The following is a 14,449-nucleotide window of genomic DNA, read 5'->3' on the forward strand; positions in this document are numbered from 1 at the left end:
GTGCTTTCATGTCAGTGCATCATGTTTTTATGCAGATGGTTTCATGCAAATTCAGTCCTCATGTCCACCTTCTCCTGACCACCCAACCTGACACTTTAGAGCAAATGGTAAACAAAACAGAAAATTTACATGTGTGGTATGAACAGATATGAACTTTTTAAAATTATTGAATAAAACCTTTTTCATCATAATGAAAAGACAAAAAAAAAAAAAATGCAAACTCTGGTGTATGAAGATTGAATGGCACAGTCTCATTTAATGACCTTAATGGTTTTCACATAATTAGGACACTGCATTTAATTAACATGTACCTAGAGGTAAATACTTTGCACATGTTATGCATGTTTGTGTGTATGCTGTGTCAGTTGTGTTCATCTTTCCGGAGAATTTTCCTGCCATTTGTTTGTGGCTTGAAATTTGCTTCTCTTTGGTGTCTGCCATGAGATGAGCAATTCCTTTCCGCCTACTTACCCAGAGTAATCCTTGCATATCGAATGTTAGTTTTTGGAAGGTTTTCACTTCACTGACTTTATAACATAACTTTTGTGATAAATTATACTTATTTTACCCTATTATTGATGCAATTCTGAGCCACTGAAGAGCATTAATAGGTGTTTGTCCTGAAATTGGTTGATAATAACCTTTATATTGAGATGTGTTTTCATGGAGCTTTGTACTCACCACACTATTGGCTTTGCATGTTTTTGCATCCAATGTTGCTAAAACCAACTGAAATATTAGCTCTCATGACATCTACATAATTCTGAAGTGCACATGTATTATCTACAGGTGGGTGAAAAGTTTAATACCCATATGTAACGTCATGGTAATTTAATGTGTTCTTTAAATTGTTCTTGTGGAATAATTGCACAGCATACATGTTAATGACAAAGGAACTCGGTAAGGATCTAACAAGGAGAATTATACATTTCCACAAATTAGGAAGGTCTCTTGGAGCCATTTCTAAACAAATGCAAATTTCAAAATTTATCAGTTCCACTTTGCCAAAGTCAGAAAGAAGGCTCAAACTGTCAGCCACAGATGGGAGGAAACTGGTTAGGGTATTAAGGAACAACCCAGGAACCACCAAGACTCAAGCCTGCCATGAACTAGAAATTGTTGGAACAGCAGCTTAACTGTCCACAGTGAAATGGGTTTTACAACACCATGGATGGTAAAGGTGCCAACCAAGAAGGAAACCTCTGCTCCAAAACTCACATCTTCATTCTCAAATGAAGTGTATACACATAGAAGCCAAATGCTTTCTGGAGAAAAGGTTTTTGGTCAGACAAGACAAAGATTAAGTTATTTAGTCACAATGTCAAGTTGTATTCTTGGAGGAGTAAAGGTGATACTTTACCTAAGAATACTCTGGCAGCTGCTGGTGGTAGCATCATACTCTTGGGCTGCTTTGCTGACATTTGTATTGGTACATTGCAGAACATGTATGGAACAATGAAGGAGGACCTCCTCAAATCAATAGCTAAATGGCTGAAACTTGGACACAGTTTAATGTTCCAACAGGAAAATGATCCCAAACACACATCAAAACTGGTTTTTGGAAAATATGAAGCCCATGCCAGGAAACCAAGCATTTTAAATGAACTCAACTAATTCTGCCAAGGAGAGTGGTCAAATATCCAGGGAGATACAACAGCATCATCATGTATTGCCAAACAAACAAAAAAAACAAAACAAAAAATTAATCAAAAGAGAGCAAAAACACTTGGTTTGCTACAGGTTTATCTTTTCTTGAACTATTCTCAAATGTTAAGCCAGGAGTGTCTGATTTTACTTCATGTACTCAGTTTCATCTGAAATGTTATAGAAAGCAGTTTTTTCTCTTTCTTTTGGTGTCAAGAAGTGCATGCATATTGTAAAACACTCATGATGATGAACAGCCAGTTTTCCACAATTTGCCAGGGTCTTTCCATATTTAATAAGTCTGTTATCTTTATTTGTGCTTACAGTTCAGAATCACAAAATCTTCACATGGTGATAAGTTTGTCTTGGTAATAAAAAAAAAACACAAGAAGTTTTTTTTATGTTTTGAGCAAGTGGTTAAATCGTTTTCTTATTTAAAATTAGAATTGCCAGTGATTCTACTAAGTTTTATATTTGCAAAGTCAATCATTGTATAGCATTTGACCTTCTGGTTGAATGAATCTGGCCTGTAGTGTATCTGGATCCTGTAAGCCTTGTATTGGCCCTTTCAAATATTTTTACATTCATGAATTTTTCTTTTTTAAATACCACCACCCACCAACAAATAGCTTTAAATGCACATCATTTGGGTCAATAATTATGATCCAGTAATTCCAGCAAATCCAGTTCTCCATAGTATTCTGAAAAGTGGGATTCCACATACTGTGTTTACTTTAGGTACTTTGATTATACAACTAAAACAATATCAAGTTACTGTAGTATGGTTAAACATGTTACATCCGTAAAAAACCCAGTGTGCAGCTCCACTTTTTGTGTACCAAATCTGTAACAGATCACAGGTACAGACTCACCATCATGTCCAATTTTTTGTATACAAATTGTAAATTAATACCATTAAAATGTGATGGCCTACAAACATAAGAGGAGAAACATGAGTAAAAGAAAACCACATTAATCATTTCTAGGGTTTAAGTTGGAAACATTCAAAATGCATCACTGTAAAACACATCAACCGACATACTATAGAGGAAGATCCTAAAGACAGAAATGAAATGGAGAGCGATTCATGGTAATGTTACTATAAGGAAGAGCTGCATTTTTTAGTCCTGATTCTCTAGTTGACATTTGGAGCATGCAAGGAGGAAGTGGTTTCCAGTTTGCTCCACATAACTAAAGGCATTCTTACGAATCACATTTCACTGAGAAATACTCACAGCAACAGCAGAGAAAGTCAAGGTGCAAAGCAGCTGCTACAAACAGATTATGAAAATGTGTAGTTTTAACAGTCATCTCAATTTATTTCAATTGAATTCAATTTTATTTATACAGCACCAAATCCCAACAATCACCTCAAGGTGCTTTATATTACAATATATATTTTGAGAGCATCTTGCCTCTGGCTGCTCTCTTTCCTTCCTGTAGGGACAACCCACAGGAGTGTACCCTCACCTGTTCCTGCTGAATCACATGTTGGCACACCTGCATTTTATCAGATCATTTCCTGCACATGAAAGAACTGCTTCTCATTCGTTCTCGATCCATCACCAGATCGTTATAGTTACCAAAGCGGTAAGAGACTTTGAATGCTCAGATATGCCCCACACTGATCCAGTCTGCTTTTGCTCAACCACAAAAACATACACTGCCTGTTGGAAATACTTCTCAGGTAAAAATCCTCTGAAAAGATGTTTACCTGTGACTGATCGGAAACTACAGTATAGAAATGTGCAAAATTTACTTTTGTTTAGCATTAAAACATGTTGAGCACACTTCTGCAAGTTCTTGCATTATATGTGAATAAAACTTCATCAATAATTTTTTCAGTGTATCTTTTGACATAAGTAAGCTTGACTTTAGGACAAAGGGTTTGCCGTGGGAATAAAGGAAGTCTGCTGCTATCTTGTCATCTTGACGTAAGAAGGTCGGTGTTAGTTTGCTTTAATACAGCTTGTCTGCTCCTGTCTACTTACCCTCACCCTTTTACACAAGCTGGCATGCAAGGTTTTATCCTCTCTGTGAATGGTCAGGATCTCTTTATTTGCAGAAACATTTAAAGATGCTTACATGTCTCTGACTGGATCTTGTGTGCGGGCGGGTTCAGTATTTGTGCATACAGTGCATGCAAGATTAACATCTTGTTTATGTCAGAGCAGCTTTCTTCCTCAAGCATGAAATCACCTCCTACCTTTTTGTGTTTTGTAGCTAAGGAGACCATTTATTGATAATCTAGAAGGGGGAATTATCTAGAAGGGGGAATTATGTTAAAATGCTCTTCATAGACTACAGCTCTGCATTTAGAGCACCATAAGGCCCCTCCACACTCCACCACCAAGCTGGAGCATCTGGGACTCAGCTCATCTATGTGTCAGTGGATCTCCAACTTCCTAACTGGCAGACCACAGGCAGTAAGGATGGGCGGACATGTCTCAGCCTCCACCACTCTCAGCACTGGAGCCCCCCAGGGGTGTGTTCTGAGCCCCCTGCTGTACTCTTTGTACACATATGACTGTGTGGCCACTACCAGCTCCACCACCATCATCAAGTTTGCTGACGACACCGTCGTGGTGGGCCTGATCTCTGATAACAACGAGACGGCCTACCTGAAGGAGATTAGGAATCTGGAGAACTGGTGCCAGAGGAACAACCTCCTTCTAAACGTCAGTAAGACAAAGGAGCTGATAGTGGACTTCAGCACTAAGCAGGAGAGGAACTACCAGACCCCCGTCATCAACGAGTGCCCAGTGGAGAGAGTGGACAGCTTCAAATACCTCGGAGTTCACATCACGCAGGACCTGTCATGGTCCTGTCACATCAACACCGTGGTGAAAAAGGCCCGACAGCGTCTCTACCACCTCAGACGCTTGAGAGACTTCCAACTGCCCTCCAAGGTGCTCAGGAACTTTTACTCGTGCACCATAGAGAGCATCCTGGCGGGAAACATCTTAACCTGGTTCGGGAACAGCACCATTCAGGACAGACGAGCTCTACAGAGGGTTGTGCGGTCAGCTGAGCGCACCATCCGTTCCGAGCTCCCTGACCTGCACTCAATCTACAGCAGGCGGTGCTGGACCAAGGCCAGGAAGATCGTGAAGGACCTCAGCCATCCCAACAACAGACTGTTCTCTCTGTTGAGGTCAGGAAAGCGATTCCGCTCCCTGAAGACCAACACAGAGAGACTGAGGAGGAGCTTCTTCCCGCAGGCGATACGGTCTCTCAATCACACCACCACACAGTACTGACCCACACATATGGTTCTTACACACACACTGGACTTTCTGGACTTTGTTTTTGCACAACACTGGTCACTATATTCTTCATTTCCGGTTAATACTTGTACAGCTGCTGTTATTGTGTATTATTTATTTATATTTAGATTTTCTTCATACATTCTTATATAGTTCTATATTGTGTATTGTGTATTTGTTGTACAGTTATTTTATTTTCAACTTTAATTATATATTTTATCTTATTCTTCCCAGTTAAATTTACCCTTCATTCTAATTGTGTGTACAGTTATTCATTTTAACCTTAATTTATATTTTATTCCTTCCTAGTTAAATTTACCCTTTTTAATTTTTCTTTTTAATTTTTCATATTTATTTCCTATCTTATTCATAGCCTTTCCTTTTTTTGTTTTCTTTGGGTCACGAGCAGTTGTCCAAGCATTTCACTGCATATCGTACTGTGTATGACTGTGTACGTGACAAATAAAATTTGAATTTGATTTGATTTGGCCCAACATCACACACATGCAAAGAGTTGCCTGTTTTGTTTCATACACAGTGATAAATCAGTGCGGTACTAACACAAAGGAAAAAGTAAAAAAATATATTAACACGACTGCAAAACCTATAACCACGGCTGTTAGCTGTCTTCTCATAATGATTCCTATGAATGCTGTAAACAGTTTTTTCTTGACAAAGTAGCACAAAATCTTTATGCTTGGCTGGATGCCATTAGAGGTTAGGATGGGAATTGTTTCACACACTGTGCAACTATGAAAAAGGAGTGGATCCCTACTGTAGTGGTTCAAAAATGTTCTTGACACAAGAAATTTTAAAGGTTTCAAGACCAGAAGAAGACACAAATTAGGAAAGGCGTCTGGTGTAAAATTGGTGGCAAAGGTAACATCTGTCTGTTGTGGTGACCCCTTGGGAAGTAAGGGAGCAGCTGAAAGCACCTACAGTTTATGGACTTTGATATAGGTTGGGGGGGGTCATGTGGGCACCCTGTGCTGCTGGGGTTGTGCCAGCTGGTATATTTCCTGGGCTTTGGGTCTGTTAGGGTTCCCTTAGCTCTTACTGTGCTATGGTTCCTTTTCTTTGCAGTCCATACTGCTTGGGTGAGACCAGGATGTGTTGTGTGGCCTCGGGCACTGGTGGAGGCCTCCCTGCATGTTTTTGGCTCAGCACCTTATTATCCACTCTGTCCTGGTCTTCACTGTTGGTTGGGGCCACTTGGGGTTTCTGGGTTTGTGTGGGTTCTCGTCATCCCTCCGTGTGTTAGTGTTCAGGTTCCTTTGATTTGCGTGACCGTGGTGGTGGGAGCACGTGTTCTTGAGGTGTGAAACAGCCACATCTATACAAGATGATGGAAACTAATCCTGTAGCTCATGGCACATGTGACATTTGAATTTGCTACCTGTTTCATCATTACATTTCATTACAGTAAAACAATAAAGAAAAAAAAAGAGACTATCAGTTATTCAACAACAAAGTTCTAACACTGTGTTAGCAGCTAAAAGATTAAACTCAAACTCAGTGATTCAAATAACATAAAGTGTATTATTCAGAAGCAGAACTGTCTGCATGACAATTTTATTTCTGTTCAACTAGACAATACTTGAAAGCCAACTCTATTGCATGCATGACTTGCATCTCTAACAGTGTATTTCAAAACTGCAAACATGCATATTGAAAAAAAACAAAAAACATTTTGCAGTACATTAAGTTTAGTTCCTCAATTATTTTTATTCAGTTAATGTTTTTGTGACTAACATTAATACAAGCAAAACAATGTTCCTGGTAAATAATCAGCGACAAATGTGAACCCATAGACTTCATGTTACTAAACAAACACAATGCACTCTTTGTTATTTGCTGTATGGATTACATGCTTGCAGAGTATTAGGATAAAATGCTTATTATAACCTAATCTAGTGTATTTTATAGTCTTCTAGCCTTTGTTATATATTACACATCCATAAATATAATGTAATGTTTGGTTTTTAGAATATGATTCTTTGATTTACTTTATAAACAGTTTAACTGTCTATTGTCCTTCCTGTGCTTTTGGCTGTGGCTCCTCTTCTGTTTGAGTTGGTGGGACGCCCTCTAAGAAGGTACAGAAGTACTTTGCTGTATTTAAATGAGGTTTCCTTAACAGCAAGTAGCATTTTGGAAAGTAGTAGGCTGCCAACAGTCCAAAGTTGCTTGCTAGGCTGAAATAAACATGGACAACTGACCTGTTCTTGTTATTATCTCTGTTGTTTTCTGTGTAGATAGGAATAAAGATCACCCAAATGACACAGTAGATCAGGGTGGAAAAGGTGATGTCTCTGGCTAAGTTATACTGATGAAGAGGCTTCACTGCCATGAAGGTGCACATGAACGATGCAAGGGCCATTACACCATTGAAACCTTGCATTAAGGCAAATCCAATCAAAGGTGAAACAGGACACGAGAGGAATGATTCTACAAAGTCTATTGTCATATTTGCCACATATCCAGACAACGAAGGTCCTTCTTGAACAAACCAGCCACAGAGACCAGCCTGCACAGCGCAGCAGATCAGCACAAACAGCCAGCTCACAGGGCCTCTTAACAAATGCAGGTGAGAGGCAGCCATCTCTGGGAACTCTGTCACATAGAGTATCTGTTTGAAAAGAAAGGTTACCATTAGTCTTGCACTGTGTACTTCGGTTCCACAGTATATTATGCACGCTCCCACATAGGCAATAATTACACAAACGTTTGGGGTTGTATCAAGTCACAGTTAGGTGGTTAGAAATTCATATTCTACAAAACTAAATAAGAAAGCAACTATATCAGTCATTACAAGGCTAGTTTTATAGACCTCAGAAGCTGCCATTTCGTGTTTTTACTCAAGTGCATTTGAAGTGATTTGTTGGCAGTATTTTTGAATACACTAAAGTTGTTAATTATATTTTTTTAATGATGTTAATATAAATATAATTTGTACTTTGACGATTTTCATTTCTATACTATGCTGATCTTTTGAAAGTTCAAACCATTATCTTTATGTCTAACCAATTCTGTAGTTTCTGCACACTGCCAATGTGTGGCAGTGTTTCACAACTCTTTCCTCACCTGTAGTGAGATGGAAACTATAATGGAGAGGGTGAGCGTCTGGAAAAAGGAGGTGAAGGGCAGCTGAAGACGACACACCACATCCCCTGGCGCCCCCAGGAAAAACAGCAGACTGAGACATGCTCCCACCAGGCCAAGCACAGCCACAAAACTCAAGGGACCCCCCGAGGCCGTTACCAGGGGGGTTCCACGGTGCATCAGGAACATGACACCCACTGCACCCAGACATACCAGCAGCAGCGTACCAACCAGCATCATTATCACAGCATCCTGGCTGTGCCACTCAAAAAACTTAAAGATGGGGTCAGTGCAGTTTGTGCTGCGATGCTGGGACCACTGACGGTTGGGACACTTAGTACACTGGGTGTCGTCTGTGAGTGAGAAAGCACAAAAAACACACACAGCTCCTCTGTTAATCAAGAGCATAGATAGGACTCATAGGAATGTAACTTAATGTGTTTAGTTGAATACTTCATTATTACTTCATTTAAGTACTTAATTTGAAGTACTTTTTATGTTATGCTACTTCTGCTTCTACTCCACTATTTATTTCTACTTCATACTAGGTCATTTATTTTATTTTAACTTATTATTTTACAGATAAATTACATTATACATTATAAGATCTGCCAGTTATTGAATCTATCAGTAATATTTAGGTAAATAAAATAATCAACAGCTTCAGTGACCAAGTATCACAATCCATATGATTTCACATAACATGTATATAAAAATAACAGAAAATTGCTCACTCAACACAGCTTTGTGTTGGATAATATTACACAGCACAATTTATCATTTGATGGGAGACAGACCTGAACATCAGCCTGAAAACTGTGCCCAGTGGCATTTTATACTGAGTTTAATTTATGATTAAATATTCTGAGTTCCCAAGTTTTTGCCTTTGCGTGTTTTCCTGGCTATTCAATTATTCAATTATAATAGCATCACTCTGAAAACTTTAGCGGTGCTGGCAGGTAGAGGAACTCTCATTATGGTTATTTTTTAGGTTATACTAAATTAACCTGCAGGTTTATTTTATGAGAAATGCGTGAGAGTATCTATCTCTGACAAGAATTCAAATAAGCAAGGTCCGATATGTGAGACAAGAATGAACAAATACACTACCATTTTTTGCCTGGTGAGTGCCAGCAAGACAGTCAATGCAGTCAAAACAGCAGGAATGGAAGCCTTTGACTCTGTGGACCTGACCTGTGTCACATTTTGCTGAACAGTTTGATGTAGGAACCTGCAAAAGTTGTGGTAAATAATTCAGGAATTCAAACTGGGTCATGATTTCACTAAATTGGTTGAAATACCTTTTACACAATTTTTTTTTTTTTTTAAAGTTACCTTGTTAGCTGACCAATTAAAGAGGGCCTCATTCAGGAACAGTTTCTCTTCGGTATAATTTCCCACAGTTTTAAAATTCACTTTCGATGGGTCTTTCCAGTCCCACTGAATGACATTGTAACCCACGTTTGGGTTGCCATTATCGTCAAACTCTATACGTGTGCCATTTATGTTAACAGAAGTGTTCCTTAAAGTCTCCAACAGCTGCAAAATGATGATTTTTTTTAATGATTTGATTATTGTTGTTATTGATAAACTTGATTCCAAACTTTGTGCAGTCACCCATATACTAGAAAAAATAAAATAAATCACCTTCCAGGGATAGATTTTGCTTCCTGATCCCCACTTACAGGCAGTTGAATTGCACTCCAGCAGGTTATGCAGTGCCTGTGCTACACTGTAAACAGCAGCATACACACTGAAAGCTGATGTCTGGACTGCAGGTGCTTCCACTATGCTAATGTTGTCTAGTGACAATTTCCAGCAGTGTGGGCAGCGATTGTTTGGATGATTAAGATTTGTAGTTGGAGTGGATGTCTTTGCCCGCTCTGCACTGAGTTTCGTGAAGAGCTCCATTGCATAATCTTTGAACAGGCCGAGGGTGTCTGTTTTGTCAACAAATCCACTGATGTACATTGTTTCAATGTCAGGCAGAGAAGTCACTTGAGCATCGATGGTCCAACTTGTGCTGCCGATCCACACAGCTGTTAAATTACTCCTGATAACCTGGAATAAATTAAATGATTGACTGGTGCTGAACAAATTCTGACCACTAATAGAAAATAATAAATTTCTTAGTTGCTTTAGATATCTGCTTCACCAACCTCTTTAAAAAAGATTTCACTTTGCTCTGGAAGAGTGAACACCACCACCACTCCAACTTTAGTCTCTTTTATATTGCCTATAATGGTTTCGATCGCTGGTTTGGGGTCAGTGTACACTGGAATCAGGCCCTGATAGGCCACACAGATAGATGTGTTGTCTGCCAGTTTGGTGAACATCTGCACACCTTGTTGTCCGTACTCCTCGTCACTGCCCACAATTGCCACCCAGTTCCAGCCAAATTTCTCTATTAGCTTTATTATGACATCCACTTGCCATTTGTCACTGGGCACCGTACGAAAGAATGACGGGTAGGAAACATCATCACTGAATTTGTCACTGGTGGCTCCATAGCTAATCTGGTGCAAGTATAAAAAACTAAAAATTAGCGTTGTTTACCTGTACTCACTGTTGACAAACTGGATAATACCTAATATATCATGGTAAAAATGTTAAATTAACTAAACAGGAAAGAATTAATTTTCTGTGATATAACCTGGCACAAATCCTTAGATCTACCTGTAAGAGTTACCTTTACATTTGAAATATTTATTGTCAAATCTTTGCATTAATAGAAACTATGCTTTAAATCTTAAGATGTATGTGTATTCAAACCTGTGGCATCAAAAAGAATCCCAGGAGTTTTCCAATGACTGACACCATTTCTGAGACATAAGGACCAATCACTGCAGCTACGCTCGTCTCATAGTCGGTGTAATTACACTGCACAGGTAGTTCTTGGTTGAATTTTGCAGTGAGAAAAGACAGAGTGGGCTTTATAATGACTGATGCTTGTGTGCATGTGTCATAGATTTCATAACCTAACTTGATGCCAGGGAGGAGAGTCTGGTTTCCGTTGATTTCATCCACTGCGTATTTCATGGCTATAGCAAGTCCCAGTCCAAGATCATTTAAACTGTTCAGCCACAAGCAGAAAACGGTAGAAGTCATGGTAAGTTAGGGTTAGCGTACACTGTCATTTATACAGGGAGTGCAGAATTATTAGGCAAGTTGTATTTTTGAGGAATAATGTTATTATTGAACAACAACCATGTTCTCAATGAACCCAAAAAACTCATTAATATCAAAGCTGAATTCTCTTGGAAGTAGTTTTTAGTTTGTTTTTAGTTTTAGCTATTTTAGGGGGATATCTGTGTGTGCAGGTGACTATTACTGTGCATAATTATTAGGCAACTTAACAAAAAACAAATATATACCCATTTCAATTATTTATTTTTACCAGTGAAACCAATATAACATCTCCACATTCACAAATATACATTTCTGACATTCAAAAACAAAACAAAAACAAATCAGCCACCAATATAGCCACCTTTCTTTGCAAGGACACTCAAAAGCCTGCCATCCATGGATTCTGTCAGTGTTTTGATCTGTTCACCATCAACATTGCGTGCAGCAGCAACCACAGCCTCCCAGACACTGTTCAGAGAGGAGTACTGTTTTCCCTCCTTGTAAATCTCACATTTGATGATGGACCACAGGTTCTCAATGGGGTTCAGATCAGGTGAACAAGGAGGCCATGTCATTAGTTTTTCTTCTTTTATACCCTTTCTTGCCAGCCACGCTGTGGAGTACTTGGACGCGTGTGATGGAGCATTGTCCTGCATGAAAATCATGTTTTTCTTGAAGGATGCAGACTTCTTCCTGTACCACTGCTTGAAGAAGGTGTCTTCCAGAAACTGGCAGTAGGACTGGGAGTTGAGCTTGACTCCATCCTCAACCCGAAAAGGCCCCACAAGCTCATCTTTGATGATACCAGCCCAAACCAGTACTCCACCTCCACCTTGCTGGCGTCTGAGTCGGACTGGAGCTCTCTGCCCTTTACCAATCCAGCCACGGGCCCATCCATCTGGCCCATCAAGACTCACTCTCATTTCATCAGTCCATAAAACCTTAGAAAAATCAGTCTTGAGATATTTCTTGGCCCAGTCTTGACGTTTCAGCTTGTGTGTCTTGTTCAGTGGTGGTCGTCTTTCAGCCTTTCTTACCTTGGCCATGTCTCTGAGTATTGCACACCTTGTGCTTTTGGGCACTCCAGTGATGTTGCAGCTCTGAAATATGGCCAAACTGGTGGCAAGTGGCATCTTGGCAGCTGCACGCTTGACTTTTCTCAGTTCATGGGCAGTTATTTTGCGCCTTGGTTTTTCCACACGCTTCTTGCGACCCTGTTGACTATTTTGAATGAAACGCTTGATTGTTCGATGATCACGCTTCAGAAACTTTGCAATTTTGAGACTGCTGCATCCCTCTGCAAGATATCTCACTATTTTTGACTTTTCTGAGCCTGTCAAGTCCTTCTTTTGACCCATTTTGCCAAAGGAAAGGACGTTGCTTAATAATTATGCACACCTGATATAGGGTGTCGATATCATTAGACCACACCCCTTCTCATTACAGAGATGCACATCACCTAATATGCTTAATTGGTAGTAGGCTTTCGAGCCTATACAGCTTGGAGTAAGACAACATGCATGAAGAGGATGATGTGGACAAAATACTCATTTGCCTAATAATTCTGCACTCCCTGTATATGTGATGAATTTTTCTTAACCATCCTTACCTTTCACAGCTTATCTGGTTGGCCTCTGTTATGTCACTGAGGCTGCTGGTGACATCGTTAATGGGAAAGAGCCCTCCGAGCATAATGTCCCCAGACAAACTGAAGAGGTTGGTAGAAATGTTGTTGACCCATTCAGGCAAACTCTCACTGCAGCTCAGTGTAAAGAAACAGCACAAAACCAGCAGAGTGAAACGTGAAGCCATGATCCCAATAAGTGTTAGACTGAAGGCACAGTACTGACATTACTGTATTTTCTTGTCAGAGCATCATGACAGATGGTTTTATGCAAATTCACCCATAAGTCCATATGCCCTCCCTCGCCTGTCTGACCAAGCCTGACAGTTTAGGAAGAGCAAATCGCAAATAAAAACAAATACATGTGTAGTATGACCTGATATGAATCTTTTCATACAATCTTTTTAGAAATTTTTTTTTGATGATGTTAAAAAGACTCTAATGATTTTCACACAGTTAAGATATTGCATTTAATTGTCACGCTCCTAGATGAAAAGACTCACCATAGAGACACTATGTTATTACTCTATGTTAGCGTGTATGCTGCATCAGCGGTGTTCATCTTTCATGACATTTTCATTACATTTGTTTGTGGTTTGGAATTTGTCTTTTTTTCTTTGTAGATTTTTCCTTTTTTTTTTGGTGTATCAGTCTTTCATGAGATGAGCACACACAGTAAACCCCTGTGTGTCAACTTACTGAGATGTTATCACAGCAACACCTTGCATGTCCAATGTTATGGTTTTGCAAGTTGGTTACTTTTGGTCATTTACGTGAAAATATATAGTGACAAACCCAAGAGGCCACAAAAACTACTCACATGTTTAAAGTTTGTGTGATGTTGAACATTACATTATGATCTGTTTTTGTTCATTTTTTTAAAAAGAATTTACCTCACTGTTGGCTTTGCATGTGTATTTGCATGTAATGTTGCACAAAGCAGGTTCATGCAAAGGTTATTTGAATAAACCTACAGCAGACATATAAGTAAGCTCTTTTAAATGTTCATTTAAAAATATCCTGTACAAACTTTGAAGGTTTTGTTCATAATTCAGTTGCCTTTAAAAAAAAATATTACAGGTCCAGTTTATCTGTATTTTAAAAAATATTTGGTAACATATTTTTAAAAAACATATGGCCATTCCTGTTTTAACGTGCATGTATCCCATAAAAGATCTGTAACTTCTATGAACTACAGTCTGAAATGGTGCAAATGTGTAAAGAGACATTTTGCAAGCTTGAGTAAAAGTTTTACACACCACAGACATATTTTCAGTTGATAATTGGCTGGCTGGTATTTGTACCAACAAACAGCATAAAAACTTACCATGCACTTGATTTGCATCCTTGAGTTTCTACAGAAAGGAGGTGTGGATTCACATGAAGCCAAAGTGAACTGACAGGCTAAGTGTTGTTTTCTTTAGAGTGCATGTTATTTGGTAAAACTGGAATCAATATTAAGACACTGAGCTAAAAACAAGCCCAACTAAGTCATATTATTAACTAATCAACATTAATAAATAAATAAATAAACTTGGCTTGCTTCAAGTTTATTTTCTTTCCTGGAGTTATTAACACAAGGCCTTGAATTGTTCTCAAATGTGTTCATGGACCACAAACAGTTCAGGTTAGGCTAAAGTATGCCAGACCTGTTAAACCCTTCCATAATAATCAGCTTTAAGAA

General features: G+C 39.0%; 1 protein-coding gene across 1 annotated transcript; it reads right to left on the reverse strand.

The window, feature by feature from the left end:
- Positions 1 to 6,496: 6,496 nt before the first annotated feature.
- On the reverse strand, positions 6,497 to 13,167 carry LOC120746675 (taste receptor type 1 member 3-like). Its single transcript, XM_040052100.1, has 8 exons — positions 12,751 to 13,167; positions 10,785 to 11,085; positions 10,172 to 10,528; positions 9,660 to 10,073; positions 9,348 to 9,551; positions 9,123 to 9,243; positions 7,995 to 8,365; positions 6,497 to 7,539 (listed from the first exon to the last, which is right to left on the reverse strand). The coding sequence occupies exons 1-8, from the start codon at positions 12,951 to 12,953 to the stop codon at positions 6,937 to 6,939; spliced, it is 2,574 nt and encodes an 857-aa protein (XP_039908034.1). The 5' UTR covers positions 12,954 to 13,167; the 3' UTR covers positions 6,497 to 6,936.
- Between the last annotated feature and the right edge of the window lie 1,282 nt (positions 13,168 to 14,449).

Source organism: Simochromis diagramma, unplaced genomic scaffold (genome assembly GCF_900408965.1).
Source record: "Simochromis diagramma unplaced genomic scaffold, fSimDia1.1 OVJJ01000389.1, whole genome shotgun sequence".
Lineage (NCBI taxonomy): Eukaryota > Metazoa > Chordata > Actinopteri > Cichliformes > Cichlidae > Simochromis > Simochromis diagramma.